Source organism: Schistocerca americana, chromosome 3 (genome assembly GCF_021461395.2).
Source record: "Schistocerca americana isolate TAMUIC-IGC-003095 chromosome 3, iqSchAmer2.1, whole genome shotgun sequence".
Classification (NCBI taxonomy): Eukaryota; Metazoa; Arthropoda; class Insecta; order Orthoptera; family Acrididae; genus Schistocerca; species Schistocerca americana.
In genome coordinates, this window is record NC_060121.1 from 401,066,421 (window position 1) to 401,088,443 (window position 22,023).

Genomic DNA, 22,023 nt, shown 5'->3' on the forward strand with positions numbered 1-22,023 from the left:
CGTTGACTGACGAAAAGCGGAGCGGCAGGCCGGTGAGTGCAGTGACTCCACACAACATTCAGCAAGTTGATGACATCATTCGTGGTGACCGTCGGGTGACTGCAGATGAAGTGTGTCGCAATATTTCTCTTAGTAAAGGCAGTGTGATCACGATTATTAAACAATTGGGGTACTCAAAAGTTTGTGCACGGTGGGTTCCAAGAATGTTAACCGATCAGAATAAAGAGGCAAGGAAAACAATAGCCTCCCAACACTTGCAGCGCTTCCGTTTGGAGGGAGATGAGTTTCTGAAAAAAATTGTGACCGGGGACGAAACATGGGTGCATTTTTTTGAACCCGAATCAAAGAGGCAGTCAATGGAGTGGCGTCACACAAGCTCGCCGAGGAAGAAAAAATTCAAAACTGTGCGATCGGCAGGGAAAGTTATGGCAACAGTTTTCTGGGATACAGAGGGTGTGATTCTGGTTGATTTTTTGGAGCAGGGATGCACAATAAATTCTGTTCAATACCTCACAACCCTCAACAAACTTAAAGCACGTCTTCAGCGAGTTCGCCCAACAAAATCAATGGCAGATGTTCTTCTTTTGCATGACAATGCAAGACCACACACCAGTCGTCACACCTCTGACGAGATTGTCAAAATTGGATGGGAAGTTTTGCCTCATCCCCCATACAGCCCTGACCTGGTACCATCAGACTTCCATCTGTTCGGGCCACTAAAAGAAGCTCATCGTGGGATTCATTTTGAAGATGAGGAGGCCGTCAAAACATCCGTGCGTCAATGGCTTAGGAAGCAGAGCTGTGATTTTTACCGTGCTGGGATACATGCCCTTGTTCAAAGATGGACCAAAACTGTAGAGATGGGCGGAGATTACATTGAAAAATGACAAAATGATCCTCAATGTTGTGGTTTTCAACCTATGTAATTGCATTTAAATTTCCTGACAATTAAACGTAGAAAAAAAAAAATAGGAGGCATTACTTTTTGACTGACCCTCGTACTTGTAGATCATTTCCTTCTTTATTGGGTCCTATTCCTATTTTAATAAGCTACCGTATGTACGTACATTTATTTAGCCCAGCCCAGTGATCACTTCCTCAGAATACTAAGTTTGTCTCAAACAATTCAAAATTATGGATATAATTCAAAAAGTATGATTATTATTGCAAATCAGTATAATGAGTCATGTTGGCAAAATAATAACGCGAATTCTTTACAGATCAATGGAAAAACTGCTAGAAGCCAACATTGGGGAAAATCAGCATGGATCTCGGAGAAATGCAGGAACACATGACGCAATACTGACCCTACGACTTACGTTACAAGATAGGTTAAGGACATCAAACTTATATTTATAAGATTTGTAGACTTACGGAAAGCTTTCTACAGCGACAACTGGAATACTTTCTTTGAAATTCAAAGAGATTAGAGGGGTAAAATACACAGACCAAAAGGCTATTTGCAACATGTACAGAAACAATACGGCAATTATATGAGTCGATAAGAATGAAAAAGGAAGCAGTGATTGAGAAGAGAGTGAGACATGGTTGTAGCCTATCCCCGCTGTTATTGAATGTGTACATTGATAAGCCAGTAAAGGAAAGCGAAGAAATTTTTTTAGAAGGAATTAAAGTACACGGAGCACAAATAAAAACTTTGAGATTTGCCGATGACATATAATTCTGTCAGGGACGGGAAAGGATATGGAAGAGCAGTTGAACGGAATGGGCAGTGTCTTGAAAGGGCGATATGAGATGAACATCAACAGAAGCAAAAAAAGAATAATGGAATATGGCCGTATTAAACCGGGTGATGCTGAACGAATTAGATAATTAGATTAGGAAATGAGACAGAGTAGTAGATGGGTTTTGGTATTTGGGCAGTGGAATAATTGATGACGTTCGAAGTAAGGAGTTATAAAGTGCGGAATTGCAATGGCAAGGAAATCGTTTCTGAGGAAGAGAAATTTGTTAACTCGAATGTAAATTTAAGAGTTAATAAGCCTTATTTTGTGGATTCGTCCATTATTTCTTGGTAGAACAATTCCGTATTTAGGACACTGTTTTTGTTCTACTGCAGAAGAAAAACAGTGCATTTCTTTTCAATCTTAAATGTTACAAAGTCTTTTCTGAAACTATTGGTATTGGGTGTTGCCATGTACGTAAGTGAAACATGGGCTATAAACGGTTCAGACGAAAAGAGAATAGTAGCTTTTAAAATGTGGTGTTACAGAAGAATGCTGAAGATTAGATGGGTAGATTGAGGAGGTACTGAATAGAACTGGGGAGGGAGGGGGGGGGGGATTTGTGTCACAATTAGACTAGAAGAAGGGATCGGTTGATTGTAGACGTTATGCGACATCAAGGAACCCCCAGCTTAGTGCTGGAGGCAAGTGTGGGAGGTAAAAATCATAGAGGAGGACCAAGAGATGAATACTGTTACCAGGTTCAGAAGGATGTAAGTTGCAGCAGTTATTCGGAGATAAAGAGGCCTACACGGGGTAAAGGGGCGTGGTGTTCTGCATAAAACCGATCTTGCACCTGGAGACTACGACAACGACACAGTACAAAAGGCTGAAGATGCATCTGAAAACTGACAGTCATAGAGGCTGAGAACTCTCCGTTTCTATTTGACTGTCAAAGGGACCGCGCCTGCTCATCATCAAATTTTTTTCCCAAATTTATTGTATTCGTAACGCCTTCACCAGAAATGAAACTGACGGAAATAGGAGCTCCCGATGGTCAAGTGTTAACAGAAAAAAAGGAGCGCTTTTTGCCAGGATCGGCCGAGATATTAGCCGTTTATGTAAGCGTCGATTCCGTGCCGAGGTTGTCTCCGTCGAAGTAGTAGAGAAGGTAATGCAGGAGGCAATAGATCGTAACATTATGCAGAATCTCAACTTTATTTTCAGTTTTTACCTTACTTGCTTTTTAAATAAACCGAAACAATGCTCAATATATTGTGTCTGCAAATATTTTCACAAAAGGCATGCAAAAGAAAGACAAAATTGGGATTGCAAATAAATTTCGAGGAAGCGATTATAAGTCGTACACGAGAACTTCGTATACAAAAGTAAATAATTTTATTATTTTAAATTGATAATTTCCACGCGATGGGATTATATTCATCATAAAAATAGGGGAAGCTGTAGTTTACTAGCATTTTTCACGCGTTGTAAAATCCTCATTTTTGCTGTTATATTTTTTTTGAAAGTTTCTAGTTGAAAACAAACTTCGTTTACGTTCTTAAAAGGTTGTCTCTTGTCGCATAGTTTGACAACAAAATCATGCCTAATTGATCATTTCTCCAAATATTGGTGAGGATAGCTCGTGACTAACAATGGAATGTAAAAACTTCCTACCCAAGCACGACTCCGGCCCCGTCCTCACAGCTTTACTTCTGCCAGTACATCGTCTCCAGTACATCGTTGGGTAGCTCAGTTTGTAGAGCACTTGCCCGCGAAAGGCAAAGGTCCCGAGTTCGAGTCTCGGTCCAGCATACAGTTTTAATCTTCCAGGAAGTTTCATATCATCGCACACTCCGCTGCAGAGTGAAAATCTCATTCATAATGGAATGTATTTCAATCAAGTCTTCTACGAACATGATGTCTTTTCTTCTCTCGAAAGATAGAACAAATTTTCAAAACTTTCCGGCCAGTCTCCTTAACTGATGGTAAAAAGAGACATTTCTAGGTGACAATAGGGGTGTGAATTACAGGGGGGAATCATTTTAATACTGTACGATGGCAATCTCTCTTCATCTTGAGAAACGCCGCCGTATAACTGTGGATCTCTTGTTCTCCCCTCTAGTCGATTAACATAAAAGATCGGTTGTCCTAGACATAGGGCTTAATAATGTCAAATACAATATAGTGAGGACTATCTAGTTTCATTTGTGGTGTAAGTACACTAAAAATAAAAAATAAAAATAAAAAATAAAGGTTCCGTAAAGGAACACGAACACACGACCATTAGATTACGATTCTGCCCTTTTCCGCTTCTCCAACCACTCCCTGGAACCTACACCGACATAAATGGCATACCTCATCCAGCACGCAGCAATAAGGCTATTTTTTCTAAATGCTTGGCGGTCTGGAGCTCCACCTTCTGTGACTCATTTCTTGCCTAGACTTCGTGTGAGTCAGGAAGAAAGGTGCATGCATTGAGGGACGTCAGTATTAGTGATTCTGGACAATAAACCTCGTATAGCAAATTCCCTTTTCCGAATGGTTTTCACGATAGAATATTTAATTTACATTATTATTTTCTGTATTATTTAGACATGTCGTTGTTTACGATACACCACATGAGTGTAGAGGAAGTTAAGGAGAGCAATTTGATACAAGGAACTTGTGGTCTATCAAGAAGGGAAACTACCTCAAATTGGCCTATCAAATCTACGTAAGCTACAGCGCATGCGCATCTTGCGAGAGCTTAAATATTGTCGCGCTCTCTTCCCCCAAAATATTACTCTTAGAAAAAAAAATGGATGCGACTTCTTCTTGTAGGAAATTTAATGTAGCATAATTTTGTACTGTGATACGTTTTCCTTGTAGAGTGTTTGTTTTATTCAAGAAAAACGTACAAAACATGTCTGAAATGGGTACTATTTCGTAATCCATTCGAAATAAGTCATATGATCCTATGAAGTTTTCTGTTCAGAATTACTAATACTGCCATTCGTCAAAACATTTACCTTTCCTGCTGACTCTCCCTGTGCTTAGATAGAATCAGTTATGAGTAGCCACATCCACCTGTTAGCCAACGCTTCTTGCGCTGTTTACTGCCAGGCTTGTTAGATCGCTTCCTCTTTGGTGTCAGCCTCACCACCAGCCCTCCCGTTGAGTGTTTTTGTTGCCCAGCCACCCGAACATAAATCGTGTGGATATTTTGTACACGACTACATCTCCTAATGTATAGAAGTACTGGTCCTTCAGCAATAAACAGAGTTGTGCGACATTATTGCAAAATAAAATAAAATAAAAAAATTAATTCATAAAAGATGGACTTTACACGTTGTGCTATAAGAGAAACTGAATGCGAAATATGGTAAGCACACTTTAAAAATTTTTAGAAGAGCTTTTGCTTACTGATCAGGTGCTTCAGCAATTTCCGATGTAGTTAACAGAGATCCAGTAAAATCAGACTTAAAGGATAAGTTGAGTTACGTGGATGTGCCTAGATTTTACACTACTGTCCATTATAATTGCTACACCAAGAAGAAATGCAGATGATAAACGGGTATTCATTGGACAAAAATATCATCTAGAACTGAATGCGATTACATTTTAACGCAGTTTGGGTGCAAAGATCCTGAGAAATCAGTACCCAGAACAACTACCTCTGGCCGTAATAACGGCCTTGATACGCCTGGGCATTGAGTCAGAGCTTGGAGGGATTGTACAGGTACAGCTGCCCATGCAGCTTCAACACGATACCACAGTTCATCAAGAGTAGTGACTTGCGTATTGTAACGAGCCAGTTGCTCGTCCACAATTGACCAGTCGCTTTCAATTGGTGAGGGACCTGGAGAATGTGCTGGCCAGGGCAGCAGTCGAACATTTTCTGTATCCAGAAAGGCCCGTACAGGACCTGCAACATGCAGTCGTGCATTATCCTGATGAAATGTAGGGTTTCACAGGGATCGAATGAAGGGTAGAGCCACGGATCGTAACACATCTGAAATGTAACGTCCACTGTTTAAAGTGTCGTCAGTGCGAACAAGAGGTGACCGAGACGTGTAACCAATGGCACCCCATTCCATCACGCTCGGTGATACGCCAGTATGGCGATGACGAACACACGCTTCCAATGTGCGTTCACCGCGATGTTGCCAAACACGGATGCGACCATCATGATGCTGTAAACAGAACCTGGATTCATCCGAAAAAATGACGTTTTGCCATTCATGCACCCAGGTTCGTCGTTGAGTACAACATCGCAGGCGCTCCTGTTTGTAATGCAGCGTCAAGGGTAACCGCAGCCATGGTCTCCGAACTGGTAGTCCCTGCTGCTGCAAACACCGTCGAACTGTTCGTGCAGATGGTTGTTGTCTTGCAAACGTCCCCATCTGTTGACTCAGGGATCGAGACGTGACTGCGCGATCCGTTACAGCCATGCGGATAAGATGCCAGTCATCTCGACTGCTAGTGATACGAGGCCGTTGGGATCCAGCACGGCGTTCCGTATTACCCTCCTGAACGAACCGATTCCATATTCTACTAACAGTCATTGGATCTCGACCAACGCGAGCAGCAATGTCGCGATGTGATAAATCGCAATCGCGAATGGCTACAATCCGACCTTTATCAAAGTCGGAAACATGATGGTACGCATTTCTCTTACTTACACGAGGCATCACAACAACGTTTCACCAGGCAACGCCGGTCAACTGCTGTTTGTGTATGAGAAATCGGTTGGAAACTTTCCTCATCTCAGCGCGTTGTAGGTGTCGCCTCTAGCGCCAACTTTGTGTGAAGGCTCTGAAAAGCTAATCATTTGGACATCACAGCATCTTCTTCCTGTCTGTTAAATTTCGCGTCTGTAGCACGTCATCTTCGTGGTGTAGCAATTTTGATGGCCAGTAGTATATAAATCATGGAATATTTTCAGATATAATTTGCTTCTGAGTTTGAAATTCATCTTGTTCTATTTTAGGTGCTGCTCAGTATGCACGTAACTCAACACTTAGCTCCGCAATTCAAGTACCTACCATCTTATCGCATTCAAAAATTGAGCCTCAGTCGTTCAGTATCCTTGCCCTTTCACTTTACAAAAAAACGTTAGCAGACTTGCAATAAAATCTTCTCCGGATTGCAGCCACGTCTACCCGTAGTGTGTTTATTATGTTTCGAAAACTATCCCATAGAGAAAGCTGGGTAGAAGAAGAGGAAGAACGGAAAATAGGAAAACTGATAAGGGGAAAGACTGCTGTTGAGAATGTGGTAGTGTCCGTTACAAAATTGAAATGGAGATGGACTGGGCATAGGGCGAGAGAGAGCGATGAGAGATCGACTAATGACCTGCTGTGCTGAATTCCTCTTGCTAAGCAAAGGTGAAAGGCATATTGGCGGACGAATGAAGGACATAACGAAGTAAGAAGGGCAAAACTGAAATGTGTAAAGCTGAGTCTCATAGTGCAACGGGAGACCTAGAGGGAAAGCTAACCGAACGGAAGAACTCCCATCAGTGATAAGGCTGTGTTAGGGAACGTCCAGAAAATTTAGCTCGTATGACCATTAATAATGTTCCAGTGAACTTGAAGATGAGAGCCTCCAATGCGACCAGTAACAACTGCAGAAACACTGCCGCGAGCTGGGCTGTTTGTAGTGGGATGCAACGGTTGGCGCCGCTCGCTGTCGCGCAGGAAACGCCAGTTCAAAGCCGACAATCGATAATTTCTTGCCATTCAGTATTTACCATGACGCACAGGAGAAAGATCGAGAAAGCTGTAACGCCAGACAACGGCTACCGAGATACATCTCGCGAGACATGAAATGGATTGTTACACGGATGGAATAAGTGGAAATGTCGGACAAGTTACTAAAGCGCAACATTTGGCCGTATCGTATCCTTCGTCGCTCGTCAGACTATCATACGAAGTAGAGGATAACTATTCCATCTAGAAGACAGAAGTACAGAGACGTCATTCACGTCCACCGTACGAAGCAGATCGGCAATGAAGGTCTCTCGTTCAAAATCTTAGAGAGGAGGGGGGCCTACTTCGATGTTCGTCGTAGCGAAGAGGATGTGACAACACGACAGAAGGCGAGGATGCACCAGCGCTGCCACCGGAGGAGTATTGACAACATCTACACTCCTGGAAATTGAAATAAGAACACCGTGAATTCATTGTCCCAGGAAGGGGAAACTTTATTGACACATTCCTGGGGTCAGATACATCACATGATCACACTGACAGAACCACAGGCACATAGACACAGGCAACAGAGCATGCACAATGTCGGCACTAGTACAGTGTATATCCACCTTTCGCAGCAATGCAGGCTGCTATTCTCCCATGGAGACGATCGTAGAGATGCTGGATGTAGTCCTGTGGAATGGCTTGCCATGCCATTTCCACCTGGCGCCTCAGTTGGACCAGCGTTCGTGCTGGACGTGCAGACCGCGTGAGACGACGCTTCATCCAGTCCCAAACATGCTCAATGGGGGACAGATCCGGAGATCTTGCTGGCCAGGGTAGTTGACGTACACCTTCTAGAGCACGTTGGGTTGCACGGGATACATGCGGACGTGCATTGTCCTGTTGGAACAGCAAGTTCCCTTGCTGGTCTAGGAATGGTAGAACGATGGGTTCGATGACGGTTTGGATGTACTGTGCACTATTCAGTGTCCCCTCGACGATCACCAGTGGTGTACGGCCAGTGTAGGAGATCGCTCCCCACACCATGATGCCGGGTGTTGGCCCTGTGTGCCTCGGCCGTATGCAGTCCTGATTGTGGCGCTCACCTGCACGGCGCCAAACACGCATACGACCATCATTGGCACCAAGGCAGAAGCGACTCTCATCGCTGAAGACGACACGTCTCCATTCGTCCCTCCATTCACGCCTGTCGCGACACCACTGGAGGCGGGCTGCACGATGTTGGGGCGTGAGCGGAAGACGGCCTAACGGTGTGCGGGACCGTAGCCCAGCTTCATGGAGACGGTTGCGAATGGTCCTCGCCGATACCCCAGGAGCAACAGTGTCCCTAATTTGCTGGGAAGTGGCGGTGCGGTCCCCTACGGCACTGCGTAGGATCCTACGGTCTTGGCGTGCATCCGTGCGTCGCTGCGGTCCGGTCCCAGGTCGACGGGCACGTGAACCTTCCGCCGACCACTGGCGACAACATCGATGTACTGTGGAGACCTCACGCCCCACGTGTTGAGCAATTCGGCGGTACGTCCACCCGGCCTCCCGCATGCCCACTATACGCCCTCGCTCAAAGTCCGTCAACTGCACATACGGTTCACGTCCACGCTGTCGCGGCATGCTACCAGTGTTAAAGACTGCGATGGAGCTCCGTATGCCACGGCAAACTGGCTGACACTGACGGCGGCGGTGCACAAATGCTGCGCAGCTAGCGCCATTCGACGGCCAACACCGCGGTTCCTGGTGTGTCCGCTGTGCCGTGCGTGTGATCATTGCTTGTACAGCCCTCTCGCAGTGTCCGGAGCAAGTATGGTGGTTCTGACACACCGGTGTCAATGTGTTCTTTTTTCCATTTCCAGGAGTGTATATCCACGGTGCCGTTGTCGGCTCCGATAAGGTCTTATGAAACAGCCAGTCGCTAGCTGTCACAGTAGGTATCGTAACAAGAAGAGGGAAGTAAAGACGTAACGCGACTGACATAAAGTGAATTAGGGTATAATTTCGAAACATATTTATTAAGATAACCTTTTGACAATGTTGACTGGAATACTCCCTTTCAAATTCTGAAGGTGGCAGGGGTAAAATACAGGGAGCAAAAGGCTTTTTACAATTTGTACAGAAACCAGATGGCAGCTTTAAAAGTCGAGGGACACGAAAGGGAAGCAGTGGTTGGGAAGGCAGTGATACAGGGTTGTAGCTTATCGCCGATGTTATTCAATCTGTATATTGAGCATGCAGTGAAGGAAACAAAAGAAAAATTCGAAGTAGGTGTTAAAATCCATGGAGAAGAAATAAAAACTTTGAGGTTCGCCGATGACATTGTAATTCTGTCAGAAACAGCAAAGGACTTGGAAGAGCAGTTGAACGGAATGGATAGTGTCTCGAAAGGAGGATATAAGATGAACATTAACAAAAGCAAAACGAGGATAATGGAATGTAGTCGAATTGAGTCGGGTGATGCTGAGGGAATTAGATTAGGAAATGAGACACTTGAAGTAGTAAAGGAGTTTTGCTATTTGGGGAGCAAAATAACTGATGATGGTCGAAGTAGAGAGGATATAAAATGTAGACTGGCAATGGCAAGGAAAGCGTTTCTGAAGAAGAGAAATGTGTTAACATCGAGTATAGATTTAAGTGTCAGGAAGTCGTTTCTGAAAGTATTTGTATGAAGTGTAAGCATGTACGGAAGTGAAACATGAACGATAAACCGTTTGGACAAGAAGAGAATAGAAGCTTTTGAAATGTGGTACTACAGAAGAATGATGAAGATTAGATGGGTAGATCACATAACTAATGAGGAGGTATTGAATAGGATTGGGTAGAAGAGAAATTTGTGGCACAACTTGACAAGAAGAAGGGATCGGTTGGTAGGACATATTCTGAGGCATCAAGGGATCACCAATTTAGTGTTGGAGGGCAGCGTGGAGGGTAAAAATCGTAGAGGGAGACCAAGAGATGAATACACTAAGCAGATTCAGAAGGATGTAGGTATAAGTAGTTACTGGGAGATGAAGAAGCTTGCACAGGATAGAGTAGCATGGAGAGCTGCATCAAACCAGTCTCAGGACTGAAGACCAAAACAACAACATTTATTAAGATATACCAAGTACGGACAATCTTAACGAAACAGTAATAAACTGCCGCATACTGTAAAAAGAGACCAGACTTGAATAGACTGTGAATCAGAGTCAATACCCAAGCCGATGTAGAAACGTGTAAACTAATAACCACTGATATGGCAGATCCAAAGACGTATCAACCATATTTTTTTTTAGAATTCCAAAAATAACTGGAAAACACACATGCAGCAGAAAATAAATCATTAACTGACATTAACAAAAATACTAGCCATCAGGCAGCAAAATTACCCGCTCCTCATAACAGCGTTAATTTCAAAGCATAAGAAAGGATTTAACGAAATGTACCAATATTCAAAATGAGAAACTAATAATTAACATCAATGCGTTAGAATAACTGTGAGGAAAATCATTATGTGAAGCACTCACTAAGCCAGTCTTAGCCAACTATTTTGAACAGTACGTCCAACTCTTTGAAACGGGCAGCCTTCAAGAATCCTTGACAGGCAAATAACATGACTGCATTAAAATGATAGGGTCAAATGCATCGTCACCTTGAGTACTTCAGGAGTTAGACTTTGCAGAATAAGTATATACGCGAAACAGTACCCTGAAGTTTAAAACACGAAACATATCTTCCCTTGTTCTCTGCTAGGTCACAAGACGCCATGTTCCTCTAACAGTCACAACATATCCGCTCCAGCTGTGTCTCACGAAAGTTACAGCACTTCCGCCATAGTTTACTTTTTCATCCACCACCTACAAGTCTGAAGGGCAATAGAGTGCCCCACCGGATAAGTCATAACTACAGTAAGTAAACGTTTAGATGGCAGACCTCTCCCTAGTCCTGAATCGGTAGAAGTCGGTAATCGTCGGGAGGCTTCGGTAGGCACGCAGTGTCGACTGCTGCCAACATTACGTAGCTGACTGTGTTGTACAAAGTAGCCATTGTCGTCTGCTTCGTTATTGTTTTGCGCTGTACTGTTCTGCGTGTTTTTATTCTGCAGTTGTGTTAAACATTATCAAAATGAGTGAAGAGGCAGTTGCTGGCCCATCTCGGGAGTCGCCAACAACACCTACCGGTAGGCCTACAGTTAGAAGGAAACCAGTACTACGTATCGATGCTCGCAAAATTATATTTCGTGTGATTGAATGCTGCGAAAGGGAAAGGGAGCAGAAAAAATTGCTTCACCCCATTTACAAATCTTCACTGAGAGCTGCTACATACACGGTGTGGCCGTACGGTTCTAGGCGCTACAGTCTGGAACCGCGTGACCGCTACGGTCGCAGGTTCGAATCCTGCCTCGGGCATGGATGTGTGTGATGTCCTTAGGTTAGTTAGGTTTAAGTAGTTCTAATTTCTAGGGGACTGATGACCACAGCAGTTAAGTCCCATAGTGCTCATAGCCATTTGAAACATTTTTTTTTGCTACATACACAGGACAAAGCATGCGTAGCATTGGAAGATTCAAACAGTTTTCCAAGAATCATCCTGGCGTATCACCACAAATGCCTAGCAAGAAAAGGTGAGTTTCCATTTCAGATATTTTGTTCGTGATCACTTTGAAGGAGCCCCCTATTTCGTCCGAATTACCTTATATTTCATTTTTCCTTGCTGACGTATTGCTTTGTATGGAAACACCACTGATTACTGCATTATTTCGAAACACATTCATATTACAGTACATTAGCAAATTCAAAACGCACAGAGAGCAGACATACATAAATTCATTTGTATATATAGAGATTGACAGTTACGTTATACTATATGACCTGTTTAAGTACATTTAAATTTCGTAATTAATAGTTAAACATTGCGGGGAATGAAATAAAAAATTGCGAGCAGTGGAAATCAAACCCGGGTACGCTGCATGAGAAGCCTTTACCTAATCAATTGGGCTACGCATGCAACAGTAACCTAACTGTTGAAAGATTGTCTATTAGTCTTTTCGGGCGTTCGGAGAACAACTCACCAAAGTTTCATTGCAATCACATGAATGGTTTGTGAGCGCATAGTAGACAAACATACATACATTCATTTTTATATACAGGGTGTTACAAAAAGGTACGGCCAAACTTTCAGGAAACATTCCTCACACACAAATAAAGAAAAGATGTTATGTGGACATGTGTCCGGAAACGCTTAATTTCCATGTTAGAGCTCATTTTAGTTTCGTTCTTTCACCTACGCTCAAAGGAGCACGTTATCATGATTTAATACGGGATACTCTACCTGTGCTGCTAGAACATGTGCCTTTACAAGTACGACACAACTTGTGGTTCATGCACGATGGAGCTCCTGCACATTTCAGTCGAAGTGTTCGCACGCTTCTCAACAACAGATTCGGTGACCGATGGATTGGTAGAGGCCGACCAATTCCATGGCCTCCACGCTCTCCTGACCTCAACCCCCTTGACTTTCATTTATGGGGACATTTAAAAGCTCTTGTCTACGCAACCCCGGTACCAAATGTAGAGACTCTTCGTGCTCGTATTGTGGACGCTGTGATACAATACGCCATTCTCCAGGGCTGCATCAGCGCATCAGGGATTCCATGCGACGGAGGGTGGATGCATGTATCCTTGCTAACAGAGGACATTTTGAACATTTCCTGTAACAAAGTGTTTGAAGTCTCCCCGGTACGTTCTGTTGCTGTGTGTTCCCAAAAAATGGTTCAAATGGCTCTGAGCACTATGGGACTCAACTGCTGAGGTCATTAGTCCCCTAGAACTTAGAACTAGTTAAACCTAACTAACCTAAGGACATCACAAACATCCATGCCCAAGGCAGGATTCGAACCTGCGACCGTAGCGGTCTTGCGGTTCCAGACTGCAGCGCCTTTAACCGCACGGCCACTTCGGCCGGCCGTGTGTTCCCATTGCATGATTAATGTGATTTCAAGAGAAGTAATAAAATGAGCTCTAACATGGAAAGTAAGCGTTTCCGGACACATGTCCACATAACATATTTTCTTTCTTTGTGTGTGAGGAATGTTTCCTGAAAGTTTGGCCGTACCTTTTTGTAGTACCCTGTATAGGTTTCAATGTACATGACGATTTCAGTTTCGTTTACGAACAACATTTAAAGCGAGTTTTACTTCCAAGCCTTTCGTCTGCTTTCGTGTAAGCATGACGCGCAATTTGTAGTGCCAGCACTGCAACTGGTAGGCGTGCCTTGTCCCCCCTCCCAACGGCTCCTCTCCCCTCGCCAGCCAATGCTTGCTTCCTCCTCTCCCCGCACTCCCCTCACAACTCCGCCGTCTTGCAGTTAACACACTGTATTAAGCTTGTGCTGATGCAGTCCATACACAGTTCTCCGAGCTGTTTCGCCAAACCACCAGGACTGAGACAGCTAGGGCACGTTTAAGACCAGTACTTGCACACTGCACAATCCACGGTCCGCCGAAGTTCGCTCTTACATCGCAACTGTCCACCTTCGTCCCAGCCGTCACTCCCAGCCCCACCCACCACCGCGCCTTCTAGCGGCAGCCGGTGCTACGTCATCTCGTCGAGCCGTTTAGAAACACAGACCATGAAATGCACCCTTACAGAAAGAGAAAGTCAGAAAACAGACGGCACCAGTGCCGATAGGGCACAGTACGTAGGCTAAATTCTACGAGGTGTAGAATACCAAGTCACAAGCGTCATAAAAACCTTAGACAGAGACAGAGGACGTAGGGGTTTTCTCCAGAGAATTTAATGACAAAGATAGTCTGCTTGTAGTCGGAGGAGCAGGAAACTACCTGGACAGCTACTTATAGCGTCAAATGTAATATGGAGGAAATGGGGCAGCAACAGCACACACTCATGTGGACTATCAGACCAATTGTGTGATGGGATTGAAGAGTTCCAAGATAACAGAACGCATCATGTCATTCTCAATGGAGAGAAGTCTTCCGAAGTAAGAGTGATTTCAGGTGTGCCGCAGGGGAGTGTCATAGGACCGTTGCTGTTCACAATATACATAAATGACATTGTGAATGACACCGGAAGTTCACTGAGGCTTTTTGCAGATGATGCTGTGGTGTATCGAGAGGTTGTAACAACGGAAAATTGTATTGAAATGCAGGAGGATCTGCAGCGAATTGACGCATGGTGCACGGAATGGCAATTGAATCTCAATGTAGACAAGTGTAATGTGCTGCGAATACATAGAAAGATAGATCCCATATCATTTAGCTACAAAATAGCAGGTCAGTAACTGGAAGCAGTTAATTCCATAAATTATCTGGGAGTACGCATTAGGAGTGATTTAAAATGGAATGATCATATAAAGTTGATCGTCGGTAGAGCAGATGCCAGACTGAGATTCATTGGAAGGATCCTAAGGAAATTCAATCCGAAAACAAAGGAAGTAGGTTACAGTACGCTTGTCCGCCCACTGCTTGAGTACTGCTCAACAGTGTGGGATCCGTACCAGATAGGGTTTATAGAAGAGATAGAGAAGATCCAACGGAGAGCAGCGCGCTTCGTTACAGGATCGTTTAGTAATCGCGAAAGATAAACTCCAGTGGAAGACTCTGCAGGAGAGACGCTCAGTAGCTCGGTACGGGCTTTCGTTGAAGTTTCGAGAACGTACCTTCACCGAAAAGTCAAGCCATATATTGCTCCCTCCTACGTATATCTCGCGAAGAGACCATGAGGATAAAATCAGACAGATTAGTGCCCACACGGAAGCATACCGACAATCCTTCTTTTCACGAACAATACGAGACTGGAATAGAAGGGAGAACCGATAGAGGTACTCAAGGTACCCTCGGCCACACACCGTCAGATGGCTTGCGGAGTATGGATGTAGATGTAGATGTAGACATGTGGAGGTGTGGCTGCGCCATGTCCAGGGCTTGCTTAACAGCAATGTAGAGAAAAAGCTGTATCTGTTGCTGCAGCTGGGTCTATACAAACATAGCCTCCAACTGAATATGGGGGGGGGGGGGGGGAGAGAGTGGGAGGGGGAGGACAATTAAAATGTGTTCAAATGTGTGTGAATTCATAGGGGACCAAACTGCTGAGGTCATCGGTCCCTAGACTTACGCACTATTTAAGCTAACATATGTTAGGAACAACACGCACACACACATGCCAGAGTGAGGAGGGGGGGAGGGGCGCAATCCGTGACATGTCGCCTCTAACCCCGCGACCATCCCGCGCGGCGGAGGACAATTAGTTAAGCCTCTCGTAGTGAGTGGAATGGGGGCTAAAAGCACGGAAGCCAAAATCCCTTTGATTATTGGACTTCGAAGGTACATTTATAGAAGTCAGAAAGACGCTACACACAGAATATCTGGGAAGAAAGCAGAACAGAACAGGACCGCAATACCCCTACGTAACACATTAAATGTATTCGCAGTTGCGAACATGGACAACCGTCAGCTGGAGAAAGGAATGACGCCAATGGACATTTGTGCCGGACTAAGATTACAACCTGGATTTCCCGCTTATGGCGAGCGTTCGCTTGTATTATTCTGAATTACGATGCTGTGTTGCTTTGAACATGCATGCCTGTCGAAATGAACTTTGCATCGTAATTCAGTAAATTTCACCACTTTTTATCACAACTTGTTTCTCTCTCTTTCTATCTCTCGCACTCACTCTCTCTCTCTCTCTCTCTCTCTCTCTCTCTCTCACACACACACACACACACACACACACACAAACACACACACACACACACACGTTTTTGCACGCACCATAACTATTATGGAAAAATATGGACAAAAGTTGTCGAACTTAAAGAATTTCTCGTCCAAAATACTAGTATTATGCTCAGATATAGAAAGGCAGCTCAGAAACATTTACACATATGTGCAGATAGAATTGTCACAATTTTATTTAAATATTTCAGTATTTATTTATCAAAAATACATAACGATGTTGACAGTTGTAGTGTAAATTACGATATTCCCTTTTCCAAACGTCTTTATTATTTATCAAAAATATATATGAGCTTTGTCAGCAACATGCACACAATGATTTTGTCAAGTGTCACGACGTTATCTTCACGTCTAACTTTAATATGCATTTGGAAAAAACAATGATTGGTCTTCGTATAAGAATTAGTGCAGGACACAACGACCCCCTCCACCCCCCCCCCCCCCCCAAAGTAGTTAAAGTATCACTAAGTTGTGTGTATTTCTGATCTATTACTACAAAAAACGCAAATTGCCTAAAATCATACGCTAAGCAGGAAAGGCAATGATAATTTTCAGTTCCCACTAAATAAACACGCATTCAGGACTCAACTCAATTAGTATTCCAGTCAGAAGCTGACTGACATTTTGAAAACCCCATAGTTTGTACAGATATAGACAATACTTGTTGAACTTAATGTATTTCCACCCCTAAAAAGTTGTATCATTTTACAAAAATACATAAACCTCTAGAGCAACTCAGACACACAGCTGCGCAGGCAAAAATATCATAATATCATTTATACATTCAAAATATCTGTCTCATTTACCAAAATTACGTAATGTTTTTGATAATACTGGTGGAACGTATGGTATTTCCGCATCCAAAATGTGTTCATTATTTATCAAAAATCTATAAGCTTTGCAGCAATATGCACACAACGCTTATGTCAAGAGACACAATGTTATTTACACATCTAACTGTAATCTGCGCTTGGAAACAGGCAATGGTTGAAGTTAGCAACACAAGTGGTACAAGAAATAACCCCCCCCCCCCTAATGTCAACAAAAGACATCTCTGCCATCAACTGTGCAATGTCTACATTTAAATCCTACTTGTTCTCCTACTTTGACGAAATATAATTTTCTTTCATCTAAGTTGAAAACAGTTTTTAAAAATGTGCAAAGGATACAGATGTGCAATTTTTCTGTGATCACAGTTTTTTGAGTCACCTCTCTTGAGAAAACTAAGTAAATAACTAAATAAACACGCTTTCAGAACTCAACTCAATTTGTATTCCGGTCAGAAGCTGACAGTGTGTGTGCGTGTGTGTGTGTGTGTGGGAGAGAGAGAGAGAGAGAGAGAGAGAGAGAGAGAGAGAGAGAGGGAGAGAGTGTCCCATAACCTGACAATGGGCGTCAGCCTGTGGATGGTCACAGGTAAAGGTAGAGTTGATGCTTGAAATATGATGGTAGACTTCCAGCTTAAGGTTCACAATATTATTTACGCATCGAAATTGCCTGCCTTACTATTCTATAACAGACCAAAACATATGCATCTAAAATAACATGCTAATCAAGCACTGCAGAAGTAGCTGAAAGGTCCTGTTACGACTAAACGAAGTTTCGTTTGCTTAGCAGATTATTTTGGATAATGTGTTTTGTGCAGCTATAGAACAATAATAAAAGTGATTTCGATGTGGAAATATTTATGTTGGGGAAACCAATGTGCCCTCTTCCATGGTTCAAAGATCGAACATCGCTTGCTGCGAAGTAGATCTTTAGACGTGAAAATAATACTGTGACACTTACCATTGTGTGTGTACTGTTGACGTAGCTCACGTACTCTTGAAAAACAACACATCATATCAAATGAGCAAATTTTGTACATTACTCCGGTATGGTCAAAGTCTTAATTTAATTTTGATAAATAATACAGATAGCTTAGGTGTGGAGTTAACATTGTAACACTTGACATAAATATTGTGTATGTGAGTTACTGATGTAAATTATGCAGTTTTCACATATAATGCTAACATTTTAATAGTGCTAATACCGTAAATGAACACCAGTATTGAAAATACCCTTACCTAAATTTCACAAATAATACAGACAGTTTAGATAAATATGGAAATAACATTGTTAAGCTTGTGAGTGTTACTGACAAAGATTAATATGTTTGATGAATAATACAGACATTTCAGAATTGGGAATACTGTAAGATACGCTAATCGTCAACATCTTTATTAATTTCTGATTCTGTGTTCATGCACTTGTAAGAGGGAGGGGGGAAAGAGACAGAGACAGAATGACAGGTTGTGAGAAACTGTTATGAAATTTACTGACATGGCAGAACATTTCTTGACTTAACTGTGTCAGATGGCTGCTGACAAAGCATCTCTCAACCTGTACGACTCTCAGCCCATTAATGTGATGTCGTGAGTACAGTGCTAAGCACCAAACATTAGGTTTATACGTACCCAAGAGTGTGCCGTAAGTCTTGTAGTTGTACTACCAGCATCTTCGCTATAAAGGGCTCTTACTTGAGAATGTGCCAGAATTTTCGGTACATCTGACTCCCATTCAAAAAAAATGGTTCATTTTCAGTCACGGGTTGCAATTAATCAGTTGTGCTATCGCCACGGCTAAATTTTGCATGAAATCTTGATTTCTTGAAATCTAATTGTTTTTGTACGAAGTGGGAGATAATTGTAATGCATGTCGTAAGAACTACCGGAGGAGACGATGTAGAACGAAGCTTTTCTGAGTCCTCAGATGTTTCTGTGTCATCTCTCTTATGAAATGGAGTGATAACTCCAAAATTCCAACTTTGGCAAATAGGAAATACATTTGTTTGCAAAGGAAATCTGGTTGTACGACCATCATTTACAGAATCGTTAATTAATGCTATCAGATTTGATTATTACTTTCCGTCAATTACAAGTAAGAGATTTTCTGTAATATCTTTGAATCATAAAGCGTTATTATTGCGATTAGTTTCTATGTCACAAATCATCATTAGCCACTTTATCTTGTAAGCAGTCACATCGTTATGATGATGACTGACAACAACCGTAACCTTTAGCTGTAATAGAAGTTTTCATAGCTGCTGATGGGACATTACTAAGATCTTGCATAAATATCAATCACAACTAACTTAAACAATACACACGCTTCTTATGACAGCCAATATCATACCCTCATTGGATCTTAGTTCTTAAATTTTCTTCTGTAACTGGATGACAGTCTGAAGATCTTGCATGTGCAACGACTTAATTGCTGTCCTGCGTCACCACATATCTTTTCACGTCTCTTCATAAATACTGCAGATAAAAATGCATTTGTTTCTCAGAATCGTAGTGGGCCTCGACATCTGTTCATGTCAAGAGCTGCTTCCAGGTGCAAAACAGCTATTCCGCGATGCTGCTGACCCATGCTCTCATCCTGTCAACTAGTTAAAGTTTTTCTTAGACAATTTCGATAACCTATAATCTCTGGTAAGATCATTGGGGATTAATGAGTTTCAGTGATGTTCATTAAAACAATAAGAGATCCTGACCCTATTGAGTCACCAAGGTCACAACGATCCTTTTAAAAGGAGAAAACTGTTTTCTTGCCATGCTGTGTGGGCTGGTATTATAGGTGCAAATGTTTCTGTTTGCCACCGCTGCTGTAGCCCCTCTGTTGAACTGAAACAAAGAATATGCAGGAAATATTCCCATTTTTCTAGTTGCCGCCTCTTTTCTAGCGTCCACAACTCCGTTTGTAGTGTCCCACTGTCGGCAGGAAAGAACTAACGATCAAGTTTGAACACACTTTATTTAACTAAAACGCCTTCTTGGCGTGCACAAATTTTCAAACTCAAGGTATACAAGAAACACAATAATTCTTGTAGTGCAAAACCAGATAAAAGTTACAAGACAATGAAAAGGAGTAATAACAAGGAAATTACTACGCTACACAATTCCAAAGTGGCGTTACACCCAAGAAGATATTAATTTCTACAGAAGCTGAGGGCGAATTTCAAGTGGGCGGGAGCTGGTGTAGATATTGGCCAGAACTGTCCTAGCTATAGGTGCACATTGCCGGTCAGACATTGCTGCCATGCTTATAACACTGATTTATTGGAGTGCTACACTTAGTCACATTAGTTTCAATTTTTGGATCTCTGTCACAAGGCTTTCATGAAATAGTGCCCTGTTTATGCGAAAGGTCTCTTGAGGTTTACAATCACAGGCGATGCTTTGATATGAACTACTGAAGGGAGGTCGGCAGCCAACCTTGCATGTTTATTGTGCGACCCTCTAACTGATAAGGGGCCACTGCGACACCATTCACAATCTCCAAATGAGAAAATGACAATGTGTAAACTCAGTAGCAACAGTTAACCACAAATAAGATATAATAATCGATTAATAATAGCGTAGCAACCATAATCCAACAAGCGAAACAATGACACTAAAAACTAATGTTCCATCCTAATAATTCAATAAGAAGTATTCATCTCTGTTAATATTAACATTAATCTCGTAGGACAACGTTTCTACCTGGTTCAGCGACGTGCTTGCAGAGCCCCGGTAAAAATGGTCCAAACATTATACTCTTTACTTCACTCTGATGTCTGCACAATTGTCTGAGTTTGGTCAAGGACGAGATGTGTGAAGAGGGTTCCTCTTGTTGCGTCACGCTCGTCGCAGCTTCCTCAGCATCAGGGACACGACTTGTGTCGAAAGGTCCTTCAGATGTGCCTGCGGCCGCTGTTGTGGTAAGCTTGCGTGCAGACATCACTTCCGTGGCGGCGGCCGTACTCGTTCCTGTACCTAACAACAAATCCAGGTTCACATTTCTGGGCATTTGTCTCGAAGAACATGCATTACTATATTTTTAATGGTAAGTTGCAAGAACATGCAGTAAAGTGAAGTGACCATACAGGACGGAATGAAAACGGTTCTACCTAGGCAGTGGCGGATACATATGGCTGGTGCGCGAGGTTCCCCCCAACCCCCATTCGGGGACGATCGCATTGCCACCCACGGCCGTCCTCGCCAGTCAGACCGCACGCTATTCATTTATTTATTTCGTCATTCAACTCGACCGGATCGAGTTATCGAGTAGTTATACTTTCCTATGGAGCATTATCATTTAAGATTCAACATATTTTTCCCATCACAACTACTGAAACATAACGGTAATGATCTGGAACATAACTTGAACCAATGCTTAACCTAAATACCGTTTTTTGAAGAACAACCACTCTTGATGATTAAAAAAGAGACTAATAGGAGAGATTCTTCAGTACAAGGAAACGAGCATAAACGCTCTTAATGATCGAGATTCTATTATGCAAGCGTTGTCTGTCTGTCCTAGATCTGACTATCCCACTTTGCACAAGCCGTACAAGGTATTTGCTTGTCTACCTGCATTTATTGCCGCAATAGTTATTCAACACTGCGACATACAAAGACATGGCTGATGTCGACATTGAAGTAAGATCAACTTAATGACTTAGCTCTTTCGAACACTCACCCTGACATTGATTGTCCTATTGGCGAGGTAATTGACCAATTTCAGATGAAGAATAGGCGCATGAAATTATTCATTTAAGGAAGAGGACCACAATTGTAACTCTTCTGTAGTGTAAAATGGCCTTGTCTTGTATATATGTATAATCAGTTTATATAAAACTTTCTTAAACTTTGAGTGTGACTTGATTATTTTTTATTACAGTAAAAGTAAAGATAGCCCAACATATTTTTATCGCCCGCTCCCTGAGCCTTTTATGTATCCACTACTGTACCTAGGACACAAAGTCACCTCCTGATGTTCATAATTTGGTCTTGGTGAAAATAAGCTTTCACTATAAATGACGATATTAATGAAACATGTGTGCTGGCTTTTATTGTGTTTACTTGAAAATATTCAACAAAAAAACCAAACAAAAATA

General features: G+C 42.6%; 1 protein-coding gene across 5 annotated transcripts in view; it reads right to left on the reverse strand.

The window, feature by feature from the left end:
• LOC124606762 overlaps positions 1 to 22,023 on the reverse strand; it is a 180,753-nt gene that overhangs the window by 43,972 nt on the left and 114,758 nt on the right. For all 5 annotated transcript variants that reach the window (XR_006978721.1, XM_047138815.1, XM_047138816.1 and 2 more), the window contains one exon: positions 20,627 to 20,899. Coding sequence is in view for 4 of the 5 variants with exons in the window: in XM_047138815.1 (XP_046994771.1) it covers positions 20,627 to 20,899 (273 nt within the window). In the remaining variant the exon portion in view is untranslated. The remainder of the gene's footprint in view (positions 1 to 20,626; positions 20,900 to 22,023) is intronic.